Source organism: Cordyceps javanica, chromosome 4 (assembly GCF_051103115.1).
Source record: "Cordyceps javanica chromosome 4, complete sequence".
NCBI lineage: Eukaryota > Fungi > Ascomycota > Sordariomycetes > Hypocreales > Cordycipitaceae > Cordyceps > Cordyceps javanica.
In genome coordinates, this window is record NC_139298.1 from 3,252,162 (window position 1) to 3,270,017 (window position 17,856).

Genomic DNA, 17,856 nt, shown 5'->3' on the forward strand with positions numbered 1-17,856 from the left:
CACATTTGCACGCTATCAGTCGACACTCATTATCTTTGGGGCCCTTGACGGCATGGATCCCCTTTCCATATCCTTTGGCGTCGCCGGCGTACTCCCGCTCATCGCCAAGGTCATCGCCACGGCGCACCAGTACGTGCAGGCCGTCGCCGGCGCCAAAAACATGATCGCCTCCCTCATCCTCGAGCTCGAGGTCCTCGAGAGCGCCGTGCGCAACCTCGAGTCCCTGCTGCGCGGCGAGAGCCTCGCCGCCGCCGACGTCAAGTTTGACCAGATGTCGGTCCTGCTCTCGTGCACGGCCGCCATCGAGACCAAGATGCAGGCGCTCGCGCGCAAGCTCGACCGCGACTCGGCCCAGAAGACGCTCGGCCGCCTCCTGCGGTGGCCGCTGACGGAGAAGGAGCACCAAAGGACGGTGACGGAGCTGCGCGGCTTCTCCACCTGGATCCAGCTGGCGCTGTCGGTCGACGGCTGCCGCCTGCTGGCGCGGACGTCGGACAGCGTCGTCTCCGTACTCGCGCAGCAGCTGGAGCAGCAGCGGGCGACGCGCCGGCTGGAGGACGCGGCGTCGCGGCTGGGCGGCGCCGTCCGCGAGCAGACGGCGCTGCTGGAGCGGGGCGCCGACAGGGAGCGCAGGGAGAGCGTCCTGGACTGGCTGTCGACGGCGCGGCACGACGCGCGGCACGCGATCCTCCAGCGCTCGCGGGCCCGGGACACGGGGAGCTGGCTGCTGGCGAGCGCGGCCTTCACGCGGTGGCGGGACGGGCTCGCCGCCTCCCGCGTCCTCTGGTGCAACGGCATCCAGGGCTCGGGTAAGACCATGCTGGCGTGAGTTTCTCTTTCTCTTCTTGGGCGTTGGTCGGTCTGGTCCGGGAAACGCCTGCTGACAAACGGTGAAAGCTGCGCTGCGATTGACGAGCTGCGTAGCCGTCCGGCCCGCCCGCACGCGGCGCTGGCGTACTACTACTTTGACTACCAGGACCACAGGTCGCAGGGGCCGCTCGCCGTCGTCTCCTGCATCCTCCGGCAGCTCCTCGAGCAGCTGCCCGAGCTGCCCGCCGCGGTCAAGGAACTGTACGAGACTCGCAGTACGCTGCAGGGCAGACAGCTTCCCGAATACGAGCGCCTTTTGGAAGAGATTGTCCGCTTGCCCGAAGCGACGTACATTGTGTTTGACGCTCTCGACGAATCCGAGCATATCAGGTACATGCTGCAGCTCGTGGATCGACTCGATGCGCTCGGCAGCTGTCATGTCCTGGTAACAAGCCGACCACATGTGCATGAACAGCTGCCCGTCTCTCAAACATATTCCGAAATCAAGATTGAAGCTCAAGAGGAAGATATCAGACGTTACGTCCTCGAGCAGTGCGAGGTTGCAAATATTCACCAAATCGCGGATGAGCAGTTTGCGCAACAGCTAGTTGACAAGCTTACGCAAAGCGCAAGTGGAATGTAAGAACCGTGCTTTACCACGTTGGTGCGTATACACTGACTCTTCTTTCTTCTCTCTTCTTCGGTACAGGTTTCTGCTTCCTGTTCTACAGCTTCGTACGGTATTGAACGAACCGACAATTGGTGAAATGGAGGACAAGCTCGAACAACTGACCGACACCCTCTCTGACGCGTTTGAAGATACCCTCTCGCGGATACAGCGGCTGCCTGGAAGTCGGAGCCGGCTGGCGTTGTCGGCGTTGATGCATCTCACGCATGCCAAGCGGCTCTTCCAAGCTAGCGAACTCAGCGACATCTTGGCCCTCCGGCCAGATAGCACCTCTGTCAACGCAAAGTACCGCCCGACAGCGAGGATGATTCTTGACTGCTGTCAGGGCCTCGCGGCTCTCGACGAGCAAACGGGCCAGCTTCGCCTCGCGCACTACGCCATACAAGAGTACCTAGTCTCCGCTTCGGAGACTCTGTTTCCTCAGTTTCAGAGCAGACTGGCTGTGGATTGTCTCAATTATATGATGTTGGACGATTTTAATTCAGGTCCACTGATGACAAAGGTCGAGATTGATTCACGCTTGGCAGCGTACCCATTTCTCTCATACGCCTCTGCGTTCTGGGGCAGCTACGTCAAACCCGTAGAGACGGATCCAGAAGTGTGGAACAAGCTTCTCACATTCTACACGTCAGTGCGAGCAGCCTCAGCCGCAACTCAGGTCCTATACTACCAAAAAGGCTATCACGAGGGCTACTACGGCATTCGAGAGTCCGTCAGCACCTCGCCCTTGCATCAAGCAGCTGTCAACTGCCTGATTCACTCTATCCGAGGTCTCCTCGAACATTTCGACGTCAACGAGGTCACCAACATGGGGACCACGCCTGTTATCAAGGCGGCCAGCAGTGGGCAAGTTGCAGTCGTCGAGCTACTCCTCGAAAAGGGCGCCGACCCGCGCATTCAGAATTGGTACGGCGACGCCATGCAGTGCGCCGCTGAAGCAGGTGAGTGCGGGACGATCCGGAAGCTCGTCGAATGGGGAATGAGCCCGCAGGGCGAGGGCATCGACCGCCGCTCGCCACTGAGCTGCGCAATGGATAGGGACTACGCGCACGCCGTAGAGGTGTTGGTCGACCTGGGTGCAGATTTGCATCTGGAGTCCGAGGATGACTGGGAAAACGCATTTCTTGAGGCGTGCCACCGAAATGCTGAAAAGACAATTGACATGATGCTCCGGCGCGAATGGGTGGATTTTCGGTCGCACCATCACCTCACGGTGCTGGCGTTGCGCATGGCGTCGCTGCCGATGCTGCGACACTTGATCAGTGCTGGGGCGAATATAAACGCCGTGGACAATCGTGGCCATACCGCACTTTGGTATGAGACGCAGGGGGATAGCAGCGAAGCGGCTCACATCCTGCAGGAGGCGGGGGCGACACTTGACGGGAATACAGAATCAATGGAAGTCGACGCTCACGATTTAAGTGTGAAGGGAAATGAGAAACTCAGTTTCGATGGGTCTGAGAAAGTAAGAGAAACCCTCCAGGCTGAATCGTTTGGACAAACAGCAAGACACCCGCCACTGGCTATCCGGAGCCACGACGCAATGCAGGACGAAGCATTTCCCGGAATGGAACCCGCCCGCAAACCATCATCGCACGAGCCAAATACAACACAGTATGATAGATTGCTCCAATCCTTCGTCATCGAGACTCGCTGTTAACATTTGACGCAGACACACCGAACATGGCAATGATAAGCAGCACCCATGTCCCTATGGCAGCTGCGGAAGGGGTTTCAGCACCAAGACACTTCGAGACCGTCATATCAGAGACAGACATGAAAAGGGGGGTGTCAATGGCAGGTTCTTTTGCTCAGTCGACGGCTGCGAGTATTCGAGGAGCGGAGGAAAGACGTTTCCGCGAAAAGATAACTGGCATCGCCACATGGTCAAGACGCATGGTCTCGGGTAGTTTTGCGGATGAGGAGATGAACTCAGCCAATAAGAAAGAATCACGAGACTCTTATGTTTCCTTGTTTGGAACGAGGGGATACGCTTGTGGCCGATCCAGTATTGTCTTTTTCTTCTGTTCTTAACGGCCAGGGTTTTGTTTCGGAGACTTATTGAAAAGTTGACGCGGTGGCTCGGTTGCGATCGTCGTGTCGCAAGGCTCTCAGCTATGCCTTGATCGGCTCGGCTGCGCCACTAGCCTCTCACGACGAGACCCTGGTTGGCGAGAAACCTCGAGTGGCTCGCAGCGCTCTTTTCCACCCAAAGGGGAAATCGCTGCGATTGACTGACGTCAAAGATGCCGCCGTTAGATGCTGGCGAAATAGCCTCGCCGCGTAAGAACACTGCAGAAGATCCGAGCAGAAATTATAAAAAGCAGAAGGGAGGATTGCAGTCATCTCGATTGCCTCGACATTATCACATTGACCTTGACAGTATTCTGCATTCAGTCTGATACACCACACAGCATATCCATGAGCAAATCTATGACTACTCGTCCTCACCAAAGTCCAACAAGATGAACGCTCCTCCGCGCCAGTTTCGGGTCGACAAGCCGTCCTTTGGCCGCCACTACAACCTCCTCTGGCCCAACGGCCAGCCGGCCTTCTACTGCGCCATCTCCAAGTTCACGCCCAACACGCCCAACCTGGTGCTCCACGCCGGCGCCGACCCGGCCGCGCCCGTCGTCGCCACAAGCCACCTCGGTGGCGGCCACGACGTGCGGCTGGCCGTCGGCACCGACGGCCCGCAGCCGCAGTGCGAGAGCATGCAGCGCGCCGCGGCGTTCCGCGGCGGCCAGTATGACTTTCAGATGAACGTGCCCGCGTCGGGGTGGGAGCAGGCGTCGTCGCGCAGGACGTACTCGTGGCAGCGCTGCGGGTCGTCGTTTTACAAGCTGGTGGACGCGCAGACGGGGAGCCTGGTTGCGTCGTTTGATAAAGGGGGCATGCTTTCTCAAGGAGGCGACCTCAGAATCAATGAGCAGCGGGGACCGCTGTTTGATTTCATGGTCGTGATTTCGTTCCTGAGCATTTACGAAGAGGCAGCCAAGTCAAAGCGGAGAAAGGGTGCTGTGATGGGTGCTGTGTTTTAAAAGGCAGCTAGTCACGGCCTTTGACTTTCCATCTATTTCATTAGATCTATGTGTATCAATAAACTTGCCAGTAGCCTCTTGCATCATGTCGTATGTGTGCGCTTTTGCTTTCGTTTGCATTCGTCACATCTCTCCGCCACGTTCGGGTCCCCGACGTCGCGCCTAAGCCTTGGGGATGACGATGCCGTAGTGTTCGTACGGAAAGTTTTCCAGCGTCTCGAGATACTCGGCCCAGCCGTCGTCAACCTCGCCCAGCTGGTGCAGGTCGACCTCGCCCGCCTCGCCGGTGCGGCCGGCCAGAACCTGCGGCTCGCGGCCGGCGTACTCCTTCTTGAGCATCTTGTGCGGGCACCAGACGACGCGCATGCCCGCGCGGCGGCCGGCCTCGACGCCGGGCACCGAGTCCTCGAAGACGAGGCACTCCTCTGGCGCGATGGGCGGCTCGCCCGCCGGCAGCGAGTCGTTGACCGTCTTGAGCGCGAGCAGGAAGATGTCGGGCAGCGGCTTGCCGCGGCCGGGCTGCAGCCGCTCGTCGTCGCCCTTGACGCGGCGCGCCTCGGGGAACACGGAGAAGAGCTCCTGTAGGTGGTTGGTCTTGAGGTCAAAGTTGTCACGGTGCGAGCTGGTGGCGAGCGCGATGTGCACCGCGTGCGGCGGCGGCAGCGCGGCCGCGTCCCCTCCGGATGGACGGGCCGGCGCGCCGGCGCCCTTTGTCGCGTCGAGGTCCTTGAGCAGCTGGGGTACGCCGGGCAGGGGCTTGGCAGTGCCAAAGAGCTGCTTCTGGAAGACGGACAGCTGCGTCTTGTACTCGTCTGTCGAGATGGGCAGCTGCGCCCAGTCGCTGAAGATCTTGTTGGCCTCGGGGCCGGGCCGGCCCTGCAGCCGCGCCTTGACGGACCACGGCATCGGCTCCCGGCCGTACTTTTCCAGCACCATATTCACGCACAGAGTGTAAAGGTCCTCGGTGTCGAGGAGCAGGCCGTCCATATCGAACAGGCAGGCCCTCACGGGAGGGAAGCTGGCGGGGTAGGGGGTTAGCTCGCCCACTCAAGTGCTTGCTGCCCTGACGAGCGCGCGCATTGCAACGTACTCAGTTTTAGGTGCCATTGTGAAGTGAGATGAAATAGCAGAATGGCCAGTGAAGGGTCAACAAACGGGTGTAGAAGCAGGTGTAGTGAAGGAGAGCAGAGTGAAGCTTTGGTAACTCTTCTGGGTAATAAAAATGTTGTTGCGCGGGGTGGTGGGGTTGCTTCGATCCACCTTGTACCAGCGTCCAAGGAGGGCGTCATACTCGCACCTACATCATCAGCCGTAACAAAAGCAGCCCTGTCCAAGTGGGTTCGGAAAAAGCCATCTCCATTGCCCGACTATTCAATTTATGGCGTCTCGTGAAGCCTCCGGAGCGCCAAAGCCGCCCGAGGCTGGTGGAAAGCAAACCGCCAAATTCACAGAGTCTGGCGAGATACGGTTCTCTGCCGAGGAGGAAAAGGTGCGACTTATGGCCGTGTGAAATGCCATGGTTAGACACGTATGCTAATAGAGTTGCTCTAGGTACTTCTGGAGGAGTCGGCGCAGAAAAAAGCCAAAGCCAATGAGCTATTCAACTCTGGTGATTGTGATGCCGCCCTAGTCCAGTATGAGGATGCCTTGTCGTCATGTCCTGACTACAGGCACTTCGAGCGGGCAGTCATCCACAGCAACATTTCGGCATGTCAAATAAAGCTAGAGGAGTGGTCAGAGGCTGCCAAGGCTGCCACAGGCGCTTTGGATACCCTCATGGCCATGGAGCGTGAACTCGGACTGATTCCCGAGGCTAAGCCAGAACTCATCCCGGGCAAAGGGAAGAATGATGGTGATGCAAAGGTCAAGGAAGACGGTGATCAATCCCATACAAATAAAAGATCAGCTGGAGAGAATGATCAAACCAGCGTAGACGAAGAAGAGCTTCCTTTCACGCCCGCTGATGTTCCAGAGGCCATCAAGGGCGACATCAAGCGTATACGGATAAAGGCGCTTCTGCGACGAGGACGAGCACGGGCAGAAGCTGGAGGCTGGTCAAACCTGGCCGGCGCAGAGGAGGACTACAAGGCCCTCTCCCAGATACCCGGTCTCACCGCAGCCGACGCGAAGACGGTACGACTGCAGCTCGTCAAGCTGCCACCCAAAACCAAGGCGGCGCAGGAAAAAGAGACTGCGGAAATGTGGGGAAAGCTGCGCACTTTGGGAGATGGCATACTGAAACCGTTTGGTCTCAGCACGAATAATTTCCAAATGGTCAAGGATGAAGCGACGGGCGGCTACAGCATGAACTTTCAAGGCAATAAGGGGTCATGACACAGCTTAGTGTATGTGGTTCTAGAGGTACAGGGTTCGATAAAAGGTGCAAATAAAGCGTCAAACATTATCCATATCTACATACAGCCCTCTGAGTATTGGCTCTCATCATCTATGATCTAGGAAATAAAGGACTAGCAGCCAGCCATTCAAAGGTTCATGGCGGCGGCAGCGACGGCAGCACCGCCAAAGGAGCGGGCGATACGACCAGTAGGCACGGGAGCACGGTTCTTGACAGGAGCGGCGTCCTTGGCCTGCTGAGCCGGTGTCGGCGCCGTGGCATTGGCATCGCCGGTGGCATCAGCGGTGGCCTGCGCCTTGGGAGCGCCGGCACCGAGGATGTTGGCGAGGGCCTTGGTGGCCTGGGGCAGGTCAGAGGCAGTGGTGCTCTCCACCTCCCAAGCACCGCAAAGAATACCCGCAGCAGAGGCATAGTCTGTTTTTTTTTATACGTGTGAGTGGTAATGACGCGTATTGCCTTGGACGGAGCTGTCAGGAACATACCAGCGGCGCAGGAGTGGTCGACTTCGGCGTAGACGCGACCGTCGATGGCGAGGTAGTTGTCGCAAATGCAGTCAAAATCCTTGGCGTCGACATTCTTGAGGTCGCATCCCTGGTTCTTCATGCCGACCTTCATGGCCTCGACGGCACACTGGGGGAGCTCCTTGGTGTACTCGGTCAGGCTCTTGACGTAGTGCGCGGAGGCGGCACCGGCCAGGCCGATGGAGAGGATAGCAGAGACCTTCATTTTGGATGAAACGGTGTGTTTCGAAGAATTCTTAGTATATCGCTTGATGGATTGGGTTGTCAAATGTGATTTAAAAACTTGATTTCTCTACAAAAAGTAGAAGAGCCGAGAGTCTTTATACCATGGAGCGCATTGGCCCGTTGCCAAATGGGGACATGACATCTTACCATCTTACCATCTGATTACGGGTTTAGTGATGCTTGATGCGGAATTACCGACCTGCTTTCCTCTTACTTTCATCATATTCTGGCCATATCATGCAGCGGAAGACGCCCCTGGGCTCCGTGTCATAAGCAACCTCCAACTTTTCATGGAGCATTGCTCTACGTACAGACACGGCATTTTGTACAGCGTTTAGATAATTGGTCATAGATCTCTATTTCTCGAAATTTCGACTTTGTCCATGCCCGACCTTGCGTTGCGTCAACCTTGCATCCTGTTTCCCCGATTCGGCAACGCAGGCAACTGATCGTCGTCTTACTATAAGCCCCCCGCTCCCATGCGCGCGGGTCGCGGTCGGCTGCACCTAAATCTCACTCGGATCCTCGCATGCACACAAGCTTAACTTGGTTCGAATCTGACCACCAAGGAGAAGTGTTCTGAAACGCTTCGTGTGGCCCAATCCACGGAGTCTTGTTTAATCCCGCGACAACGAATCCCGACTCAACAGAAGGCAGCCAACAAGGTGAGAGAGACGGCGTCAGCAGTAGCTACCGTGCGAGATTCGCAGAAAGAGACACGAGAAAGAAAAAAGACATTGATGGAAAATATGGCAGTAGAATCAGAAAGTCAAATACATCAGCCTAGTTATAGTCACATATTACAATACATCCTGCCGGTTTAGACAAACAGAAACTTGCTGTCATGTAATCACGCAGCTGCAGAGTTGAGTGTCGGTCATATGTACTGGCATCGTAGAAAGTTGGAAGCCATACTTTGAGTAGTCAAGTTTCTCTTCCCACCTTCGATTGATTTCTGGAGGGAATGCGTTCCTTTTCGGAGCAGGAGGCGTTACTGACACTCGATTGCAGTCGGTTGTTCGGTTGGCTGTATACTAGACGTATTCTACGTAAGCTACATAGAGTCCAAGACTGCACAGCTCTGATATGGTACAGCTGCTGCGTTTACAAGTAGAACTGATTCTCTCTATCCGATTGTCACTAAAGCACTTTTTTATTTGACTATCTAGTGCATACTGGCTCTGTTGAGCTGCCATCGGGGATAATGACCTGGTCAGCTAAATGGTGGAATCCTGCCCGAGACGGCCCACCAACCCGGATCCTTGATGTTGTCCTAAAGGCGGGACTATCAAAAGGAAGTGATGCAGAATCCGAATCTGGATACTTATTTCAGAGAAATATTGCAAACCAGGCGCACACCTCGACAAGTATACACAGACTAGATTGTTGCACAGTGAGGAGACGACTCCCCAGCATTGATCCATCATCGTCCCGAGAGAATTCTTCCTTTCCCAGATTCCTACTTGAGTGATATTCAACATGAAGTTCGAGATCACTACTCTCTTTGCGCATACCCTGGTAATCCAGGGATACGCGTCAGGCCGGGATCTCTTCCCATTCGACAAGAAGTTTCCTCACGGCATCGACGATGCTCACGACAAACTTCGAGGTCGCAACACTGCACCTAGCAAGCAGACCAAAGTCAACCGTGTCAGAATCGCCTACAAAAGCCGTGGTAACACCTCAATCATGATTGGGCATACTTTGCGAAAGGTTCTCCAAAACCGGAGCGGTAGGCGACTTCCATGTCAGCTGTGGCCTGGACAGGACTCTCGAATACACTGGGGGCTTTCGTGGTATGGTGATTGGCTCACATCAAATTGAATAGCACCGACTACTTAGTTTCTATCCATTAGTACAATTTTTGGAAACGCTCTTTTTAACATATTCAATCAGCCGCCTCACCAGAGCCGACGAGTCTAGTGTTGTTGTCGGTGCTGTTTGAGGTCGCAACACTCCTACTTAAGCAGCAAGGGCTCCAAGATTCCGCATCGGAATAAAATCCAGAACAAATCCTCTCCTGTCCCCGCACAAGCCCTTTCCCAAATCTCATAATTTTCTTTTTTTAATTGCGAGTAAAGTGACAGAAATATGTTCACGAAGCACAGTTACGTAGGGTGGTTCGCACTGTGTGGGTGACGTTTGTGCCGCGAGGCTTGTCATGAGATGCTCAAGAATGAACGTCAACGGTGGTGAAAAATGCTTGAAGCTGGTGGTGATCGATTATAACATCTCAATATTATGGATGAGCCGACGCCTGTAAACATTCTACGCGGACACAAGTCTCAGATCCATGCCGCCGCATTTGTTCGCCGGAATGACCGCCTTGCGACCGGCGACGCAGATGGCTACGTGATACTGTGGGATCTCGCCATCATGCGACCAAAAGCAGTTTGGCGGGCGCATGATAATGCGATACTCGCCATTAGGGGTTGGGGAAATGATAAGATCATTACGTGAGTTGATGGCTTGAGGGTGCCAATTTCCGTCTCGCTCATACAAGACACAGCCACGGCCGCGACCATCGCCTCGTCGTATGGCAGCTACGTTCAGAGGATGAACAGAACCTGTCGTCCGCATCACCCCTTGAGCATACGGGAGATGCGCCGCCACGACCGTGGATGTTGCATGTATTGGACGTCAACACGATGAATTTCTGCGCATTTGCTGGCTGCCCAAATGCTCCGGGAACCAGCATGACGCTCGCGGACGATGCCAGCACGAGTATTCTCGTCGCCGTTCCCAACACGTTGCTAGCCGAATCAGTGCGTTTCAAAATGAACAAGGCACATTGTACCAGTCTCTGGCTAACGGCTGCCTTCTAGATTGACATCTTCGAATTACCCAGCCAGAAACGTATTCACACAGTCAAACCCGGCGCGAAGCACGGAATGGCCATGACGCTCGCTATCCTTTTCAAGGAAAAGCATCTGATCTTGGTTGCTGGCTTCGAGAATGGAGTGTGCTCCGTCTTTGTTCTGTATGAGAACGCAGACGAGTGGATCACGACATATCGCGGCCAACCACATTCACAGCCGGTACTGTCACTAGATGCCGATCCGCGAGGTGAATACTTCATTTCGTCCGCAGCCGACTCTTTGTTAGTCAAGCACCCCATACCCATTTCCCTTCAAACTTTGATACCGGAAGTCTGTGAATCTGCGCAAGAAGCCGCAGCGGCCAGGGACATTCCATCCACGTCGGCAAAGGCCGCCACCACCGGCATCGGGGCGTTGTTCGCTAGCCCACCCGGCGCCGCCCAGATCAGCAGACCCAGCAGGAAGGCCTGGGAAGACCCCATCAAGATGGCGAATACAAAGCACTCTGGCCAGCAGAGCCTGACTATCCGATCAGATGGACGTATTCTTGCGACTGCTGGCTGGGACTCCAGAATTCGCATTTATTCGACCAAGTCGCTCAAGGAGCTTGCCGTGCTCAAATGGCATCAAGTTGGCGTCTACGCTGCCGCCTTTTCCCTCATAGAATCCGACGCAGATGGTCCTTTGCTGCATAACAGTACGGAACTTCAGGCTGCTCCCTCAGCCCAAGGAGACGCATCGGATGCGCTCATTCAAACTCCTAGGGAGCCACTCCAAGCGCGGTCCATGACAGTCAAGGATAGGCGATTGCATCATGCGAAAAATACCCACTGGGTGGTCGCCGGGGCCAAAGATGGCAAATTAAGTCTCTGGGATATATATTAAAGACTCACAATTACGTTATCCTTACAACTTACTTATTCATTTCTTTATTTACAAGAACACAGCATTCGTAATTGTTCAGTTGCAAAGCCCTCAATGCACTGTAGTTACTTGTCAGTGTGTCTCGGCACTCCTGGCCGTCGTACATACTGGTCAAGTTGTGCGGGTCCTATGCAGAAGTTCCAGAGTCTCTCAGAAAAGATTAGGCCGTTAGTCTTCCTTCCCCCTTCTTCTTCCTCTTATCTATCCTTATACGTCACGACCAAAAATGTGCCCGGCGTAGCTAGATTTGGCAGCTGTTTTGGGTTCGGCAGACGCTAGCTTGCCGATCGTCGTGGTGTTGGCTTGGCAAAGCCGTCGTGACCTAGGGGATGGAGGCGCGGGTCTGAGTCCAACTAGGAAGGAACATGATTCTGTTTATTGCCATATTGCTCTTCTGCCTTGCAGAAATCGGACGGAAATCATTGAAGCAGCATAGCACGGTACAATACTTTCGCTGACTGCATATCAGAGTTGAACGTCCGTTGGTTGCTTGAAGTAGCAGATGTGCATCACATTCAATCATTCTAAGTACAGATTCGTCTGCTTGGGACACTATATAAACATTGCTCAAATTCAAATTCCACGTCTCCCAATGTCTAGGCGGTGTATTTGACCGAGTAGACACCACGCTCGATGCTGTTAATGAGGATGTAGCCACTCTTGAGCCATGGGTACACGGACCAAGAGCCGTGGAATGTGGCCTCGCCGCCGCGACCATCATCTTCAGGGTGAACATCGAAAAAGCCAGCCTCCTTGAAGCTAGCGCCAGTAGGGTCCTCGACGACAGACGAGACATCAACAATACGCAGACCGGAGCCGTAGTTGGACTGGTACGAGAGACCGTTGACGACGTACTGGTTGTGGTCGATGGACTTGACAGGGCTCTGGTACAGACCACTGAATACTGGCTTGGACAGGTCCGCAATGTCAACAATGTAGGTGGTGGTCTTCTGGTTAGCGGCCGGGCCGGTTTTCTGCATCTCGTCAAGCTCGTCATCAAGAAGGAGATAGCGCATCTCCTTGTCCGCGAGCCAGCCCTGGTGGGTATAGGTAGCGCCCTTGTAGGTGGTGCGGGACAGCTGCTTGGGGCTGGAGCGCTCGGTAATGTCGACAATGGTGAGAGTGTCCTCGTTGTAGTTGAAGCAAATCTCGCGACCGTTGAACTTTTGATCGGGACCGCTGTAGATGACGCATTGGGCATCATGAACGTAGCCGTCATTGCTGACACAGCCCGACTTTTTGGGCTTGCTGGGGTCAGAGACATCGATCATCCAAAGACCAGCGTTGCACCCGTCCTTGGGCTTGGTACCAACAGCGGAGATTGTGTTGGTGGTGTCATGAACAACAATGTTGTGGCTGCTTCCGAACTCGTTGTAGTGCGCGGTAAGGTCCGTGCTGATGTTGAAAGTCTTGGGGTTCTCCGGGTCAATGGACAGGAGCTTGTTGAGATCAAAGATCTGCAGGCCATGGTCTGGCGACTCGGCACCAATGTATGCATGATCTCCAAGGACCTTGATGTCGCGCCAGGTCGAAGGCACCGTTTGGGTGGGAAGACGACCAACATATTGCAAGCTGCCGTCGCTGAGCACCTCGACAAATGCTGTACCATCAGTCTGGCCAACAATGCCAAACTCGCGGCCAGAAGAAGAAGAAGTCCAAGCTGCAGAGTTAGAGTTAGCGACTGAAACATGTCGGGGCTTGATCAGATGATACACACCCCAGATATCGTTGCCTTCGCGGTCGCCGCTACCAGTGTCTTGGTGACGGAGAAAGCCGGCGAGGTCGACGTTGCGACAGCTGTACTCGCCAGCCTTGCCATTCGAGCACTTGGTGGCGCCCTGTACAGCATAGCGATCAACGTCAAAAAGTCCGTTCTCGCGGTCGGCTTCACGCTGCTGTGTCTTTATGCTCTGCATAGTAGACATGGAAACGGCGTTGGGTGCACTCTCGGCAGCAAGTTGTTGGGCGACGAATGCAGCCTTGCTGTTGGACGCAACATGGCCGGCAGCGAGGCCGGCCAGGACCAGAGTAGCCGCGGGACTTTTCATTATAGATCGATGAAGAAGTTGGGATGAACAAACTCAAATTTAGCGACAAAATCTCCAAGCGAAGCTCTTTGCCCTCTTTATACTTGACCAACGGTCGACCCCGTGCAGAATGCACCAAGGCACCGACGGCCATTGTCATTCCCATTGGTTGATATGATGTATCGTCTACATGGAGGTCAGTCCACTTTCAATACGAAGTCGAGTCTTGATCCTTTTAGGCAGGTGCCTTTACAGACAAAAATGTGATCAAGACGGGAAGCTATGAACCTTCCCGAGACCCATCAGCGTGGGGGCGTGGAAAAGCAATGCGACTCCGGGTTGCCAAGCAGTTGTGACGACGCTCTACTCCGTACGGAGTAGAGAGATAAACTTTACTAAAGCCTTGTCAGGTTCAGAAAATCTCAAGTTCAAGTTTTCATTTCTTTGCTTCTCCCGAATCTTGCCAACATCCACAACGTCGAGATCCAGGGCGCCCAGCCATCTATGAAGTCGCACGGCCACCAAAGACGCCCAGCAATGACGACCGACAAGGTTGATTTTGTTCAGTATCATCTATACCCTCAAGGTCCGTATAATACGTCCTACTATAGCAGGTCCCGCTCGGTTATCCGTTGATATTTGCGTCGGGCTTGATAAGTGAAGAGCGATTCTGTGTGGCACTGTTGCCATCGGTTTAGTAATTGGGCAGAGCGTGAGGAGCCCCTCAAGACATACGCCAAGCATCTCTAGGATACCCTGTCGGTTCTTGGTCACTCGCTTCTCCCAGTCCTGGACGACCTTCCGATTTTGTACAGTCCGACCGCCGAATTGCGGGGAGAGCTAGAAGCTCGGCATCAACTAGCCAAGTGGTGCGTGCCACGAATCATGCTTCATCCTTTCTATGGCCAAGCCAGAACCGGTGGATGGAAATAAAGTTGCAAACTAAGGTTAGTGGCTTTATCAACACGGCTATTTTCAATTATCCGAGCCACATGCTCAGTACCCACGTCAAGAACGTGGACGCCTCATGCATGTCTTAATTCGGCAATGGCAAGTGTGCGCAAAGAGGTGGGTTCACGCTGGCTATTCTGTTACCTTGTTATCGCAGGACTTTCATCCTCACTTGCCCTACTCTTTGATAGTATCATGTTCTGAAGAATAGCCCTCTTCTCCCAATACGTACCAGTTAATGCTAGAGTCTACCCGCAGGTTCTGGTGCTCTAGCGGCCTTCCTATATCGTAGCTACTAAGTAGTTACTGATGGGGTAAACAATTACAGGATTCAAATTCTCCAAAATCGCGGCGGCACATTTTTATGACGCAATCTAGCATCCCCACTAGTCTCCTTCGCCCAGCATTGCATTTAGCTTGTTAAATAGCCAATGAAGGCTTCGAAAGCGAGAGCCTTGCTCGCACTGCCCCGTTTCTTGTTCTCGATAAAGGTAGTTGTATATATCAAACAGAGCCTATACCCTCACCATGTAGTTGCGTATTGCAGCCAGGGTGTAGTCAGTCTGTAGCACCGGGCAATTTAGATGCGCATGCAATAGGTACGCAGAATTGTGTACCGAAATTCGGATAAGGTAATGTCGGATGACAAAAAATAACGTATGCAATAGTATATCTCGCATAGAAATCTTGTAGCATTAAAACGTAGAAGTTCCCGGGATATTGTCTCCGAGGATGGCATCCGGAGGCTGGCACCGAGCCGACCCATCCCCCCCATGTAAGGCGCACAGCGTGATTGCTGCTGCAGCGGGGTTCTTCACTAATTCTCAGTTCAAAGGAGTGCAGTTTTCTGGAATATAGGTATTTCCTAGAAAACTTACAATGCAGTTTACCAGCTGTTGTTCCGGCCAGTGAGGACTTTCGTGGGAGCAGCTGTATCAAGCACTACGCTGACGGCCGTGGAATAGAATCACATAACATCAATCTCAAAGGTTTATGTAATGGTGCAGTAGAAGGGTTTCAAAACCCATATGATTAACCTGGGAGCAAGGTATTGCTTCTTTTTTGTTTTCTTTTTTTTTTTTTTTTTGAGAGGAGTGTCAGTTCGCCGCCAATCAACTTGACATGAGGGCTTCGCCCTGTGTCAGTATACGAGGCTTGGGCAATGCGAAAGAGATTTCTCATGCTTCGCCATGCTGCATTTATGTGCTCATTGCTACCGTAGAAGTCTTCAGCCTCTACATTTGGTACAATGCCGGCGATATCCTTCAACTTGCTAGTATCTAATGTCTAGGGGCTTTCATCAGCAATACACAGGATGCAAACTGCATTCTCCCATGCATCGGATCTGGAGATGGAACTTGTTATGGTTTTGACAGTTTCTATAGCATTGAGAAGAATTGCATTATTAGTTGACATCAGTCATAATCTATCTATTACTATCCTCCCAATGAGACATCCATGCTCCCAAGAAAAGTGAACCGAAACGCCGAAAGATGAGAGCTAGGCTGAGCAGACCGATTTTCCCGGGGCTTGACCAATATTTATGCCATACCACCGGCACCTGCACCTTGCTTAAGCTTGTTCCAGCGAGTAAAGAGGCCAACTGTGGTAGCGACACCAGTGGCGGCAATGCAAAGAGCAAATACAACCTTGAGGCCATGCATGTATCCGTCAATGACAATCGGAATCTGCTCAGCAGGGAAAGCATTGCGAATGTTGGTAGCACCAGTGAGAATGAGGGTACCCTTGTTGATCTCAGGGGCGCGCTGGAGGACGTAGCTGACCATCTGGTTCAAGAAGGCAGACTGAGCGGCGGAAACGAGGAACGCTCCACCAAGTCCCTGGAAGAAGAGAAGCATACCAGTAGCGGAGGCCAGGTCCTTGGGTTCGACAGTCCCCTGAACGACAATCATGGGAAGCTGGAAAGCAGCCCCCCATCCTGCACCAGCCACGATCTGGTAGCCAATCCAGGCACCTGTGGAGGTATGAATGTTGAAAAGGAAGAGTAGTCCAGCCCCCACGGTCGCAACGGCACCGCCTCCGATGAGGAGAAACTGGTAGTACCCGGTAGCGGAGACGATGCCTCCGCTAGCAATAGTGGCGATAGTAACTGCAATGATAAATGGCAGGTTGCGGACGCCACTCATAGTTGGGCTGGCATTGTGTACAGATTGAAAGTACACGGGGATGTAGTAGATGGCGGCGAAGAAGCCACCAGCAAAGATGAAGCTGTAGATCATGGCAACGACAAGTGTGCGATTCTTCACCAGATGCGGCGATACCATGGATCTCTCTCCCTGAAAGTACTGGAGCGCCACCCAGGCACCAATGATGGCCACGAAGCCGACAAGAAGACCGATGACGGTAGAAGAGTTCCAGGCGTGGGCGGCTCCACCATACTGAACAGCGAGGATGTAGGTGATGGTAGCGGCCATCATGAGAACGACGCCGAGGGGATCAGTTTGCAGGATCTTCTCCTTGAGAGGGGCTTGTTCCGGGATCGCAGCGCGAGGGGTCTGGAAGAACAGGAAGATGACACCGGCCGATATGGCGCCGATGGGAAGGTTGATGTAGAAGCACCAGCGCCAAGACACGTTGTCCGTGAAGGCACCGCCCAGCAGAGGACCGATCACGCTAGCCAGGCCATAGGAAGCGCCCAGGATGCCGGTGAAGGCAGGTCGCTTCTTGGGCGGCGCGGAAAAGGCAATGATTGTGTAGGCGCCCGCACCGAGACCAGCCGCGCCAAGACCAGCGATAGCGCGGCCGGTGATGAGGGCTTCCGCGTTGGGGGCAGCGCCGCAAATGACGGAGCCCAGCTCAAAGATGAAGATTGCTATCAAGAATGATGTCTTGAGGGGAAAGTACTTGTAGATTTTACCCCATGTGGATTGGAAAGCGCCGACCGTCATGAAAAAGGCAGCGCCGTACCAGCCAACCTTGTCCAGGCCCTTGAATTCTTCGGTAATTTTGGGAATGGCAGTGGCCACGATAGTCTACACCGCGTTAGTATTCAATCAAATCAAGCCAAAGCACTGCCAGAACTGACCATGTCGAGGGCGAGGAGGAAGATGGCGAGAACAAGAGCGACCACGATAAAGATGAGTTTGGTACCAGAAGGATATTCATCTTCGTTTGCATCGTCAGGCGGCGTTGCAGCCGCCTCGGTGTCGGATTCTGTCTTGCCGCCCATGGAACTGGTGTCGGGAAGATGCTTCTCGGAGGTGTAGTCGTCACCTGCTACAGTTGATGCTGTTGAGGTTGCCCAGCCCGATTCGCGAGGCACCTCGAGGGTGTTTCGTGCCGATGTCATTGTGTCAAGACGATTGATACTAGGTGAGCCGTTGAAGAAGGGTGGGAAATTTCTGATATATGAGGATGGGGAATTTTGCTGTGCAGCGTGGAACTTTCACCCTCTATTGTTGTTTACACAGTTGGCTTGTTGTGTGTGATGTGATGGATATTGGCTCGATCTTGGGACACAATGGGACGGCTGT

General features: G+C 54.0%; 8 protein-coding genes across 8 annotated transcripts; 4 read left to right on the forward strand and 4 right to left on the reverse strand.

The window, feature by feature from the left end:
• Nucleotides 1–52: 52 nt before the first annotated feature.
• On the forward strand, nt 53–4,539 carry V2A60_006870 (uncharacterized protein; the record flags this gene model as incomplete). Its single annotated transcript, XM_083258160.1, has 4 exons — nt 53–825; nt 898–1,449; nt 1,520–2,963; nt 3,913–4,539. 4 exons carry the CDS (start codon nt 53–55, stop codon nt 4,537–4,539), a joined length of 3,396 nt encoding a protein of 1,131 aa, XP_083114286.1.
• Nucleotides 4,540–4,701: 162 nt separating this feature from the next.
• Nucleotides 4,702–5,646, reverse strand: V2A60_006871 (haloacid dehalogenase superfamily protein; the record flags this gene model as incomplete). Its single annotated transcript, XM_083258161.1, has 2 exons — nt 4,702–5,557; nt 5,630–5,646. 2 exons carry the CDS (start codon nt 5,644–5,646, stop codon nt 4,702–4,704), a joined length of 873 nt encoding a protein of 290 aa, XP_083114287.1.
• A 271-nt stretch (nt 5,647–5,917) lies between these two features.
• V2A60_006872 (uncharacterized protein) lies at nt 5,918–6,873 on the forward strand (the record flags this gene model as incomplete). Its single annotated transcript, XM_083258162.1, has 2 exons — nt 5,918–6,028; nt 6,091–6,873. 2 exons carry the CDS (start codon nt 5,918–5,920, stop codon nt 6,871–6,873), a joined length of 894 nt encoding a protein of 297 aa, XP_083114288.1.
• A 149-nt stretch (nt 6,874–7,022) lies between these two features.
• V2A60_006873 (uncharacterized protein) lies at nt 7,023–7,621 on the reverse strand (the record flags this gene model as incomplete). The annotated part of the gene is made up of 2 exons (XM_083258163.1): nt 7,023–7,309; nt 7,378–7,621. The coding sequence occupies 2 exons, from the start codon at nt 7,619–7,621 to the stop codon at nt 7,023–7,025; spliced, it is 531 nt and encodes a 176-aa protein (XP_083114289.1).
• A 1,499-nt stretch (nt 7,622–9,120) lies between these two features.
• On the forward strand, nt 9,121–9,641 carry V2A60_006874 (uncharacterized protein; the record flags this gene model as incomplete). Its single annotated transcript, XM_083258164.1, has 2 exons — nt 9,121–9,373; nt 9,538–9,641. The coding sequence occupies 2 exons, from the start codon at nt 9,121–9,123 to the stop codon at nt 9,639–9,641; spliced, it is 357 nt and encodes a 118-aa protein (XP_083114290.1).
• A 241-nt stretch (nt 9,642–9,882) lies between these two features.
• On the forward strand, nt 9,883–11,345 carry V2A60_006875 (WD40-repeat-containing domain protein; the record flags this gene model as incomplete). Its single annotated transcript, XM_083258165.1, has 3 exons — nt 9,883–10,097; nt 10,151–10,406; nt 10,467–11,345. The coding sequence occupies 3 exons, from the start codon at nt 9,883–9,885 to the stop codon at nt 11,343–11,345; spliced, it is 1,350 nt and encodes a 449-aa protein (XP_083114291.1).
• A 635-nt stretch (nt 11,346–11,980) lies between these two features.
• V2A60_006876 (uncharacterized protein) lies at nt 11,981–13,432 on the reverse strand (the record flags this gene model as incomplete). Its single annotated transcript, XM_083258166.1, has 2 exons — nt 11,981–13,044; nt 13,102–13,432. 2 exons carry the CDS (start codon nt 13,430–13,432, stop codon nt 11,981–11,983), a joined length of 1,395 nt encoding a protein of 464 aa, XP_083114292.1.
• A 2,471-nt stretch (nt 13,433–15,903) lies between these two features.
• Nucleotides 15,904–17,672, reverse strand: V2A60_006877 (major facilitator superfamily domain-containing protein; the record flags this gene model as incomplete). Its single annotated transcript, XM_083258167.1, has 2 exons — nt 15,904–17,355; nt 17,409–17,672. The coding sequence occupies 2 exons, from the start codon at nt 17,670–17,672 to the stop codon at nt 15,904–15,906; spliced, it is 1,716 nt and encodes a 571-aa protein (XP_083114293.1).
• Nucleotides 17,673–17,856: the final 184 nt, after the last annotated feature.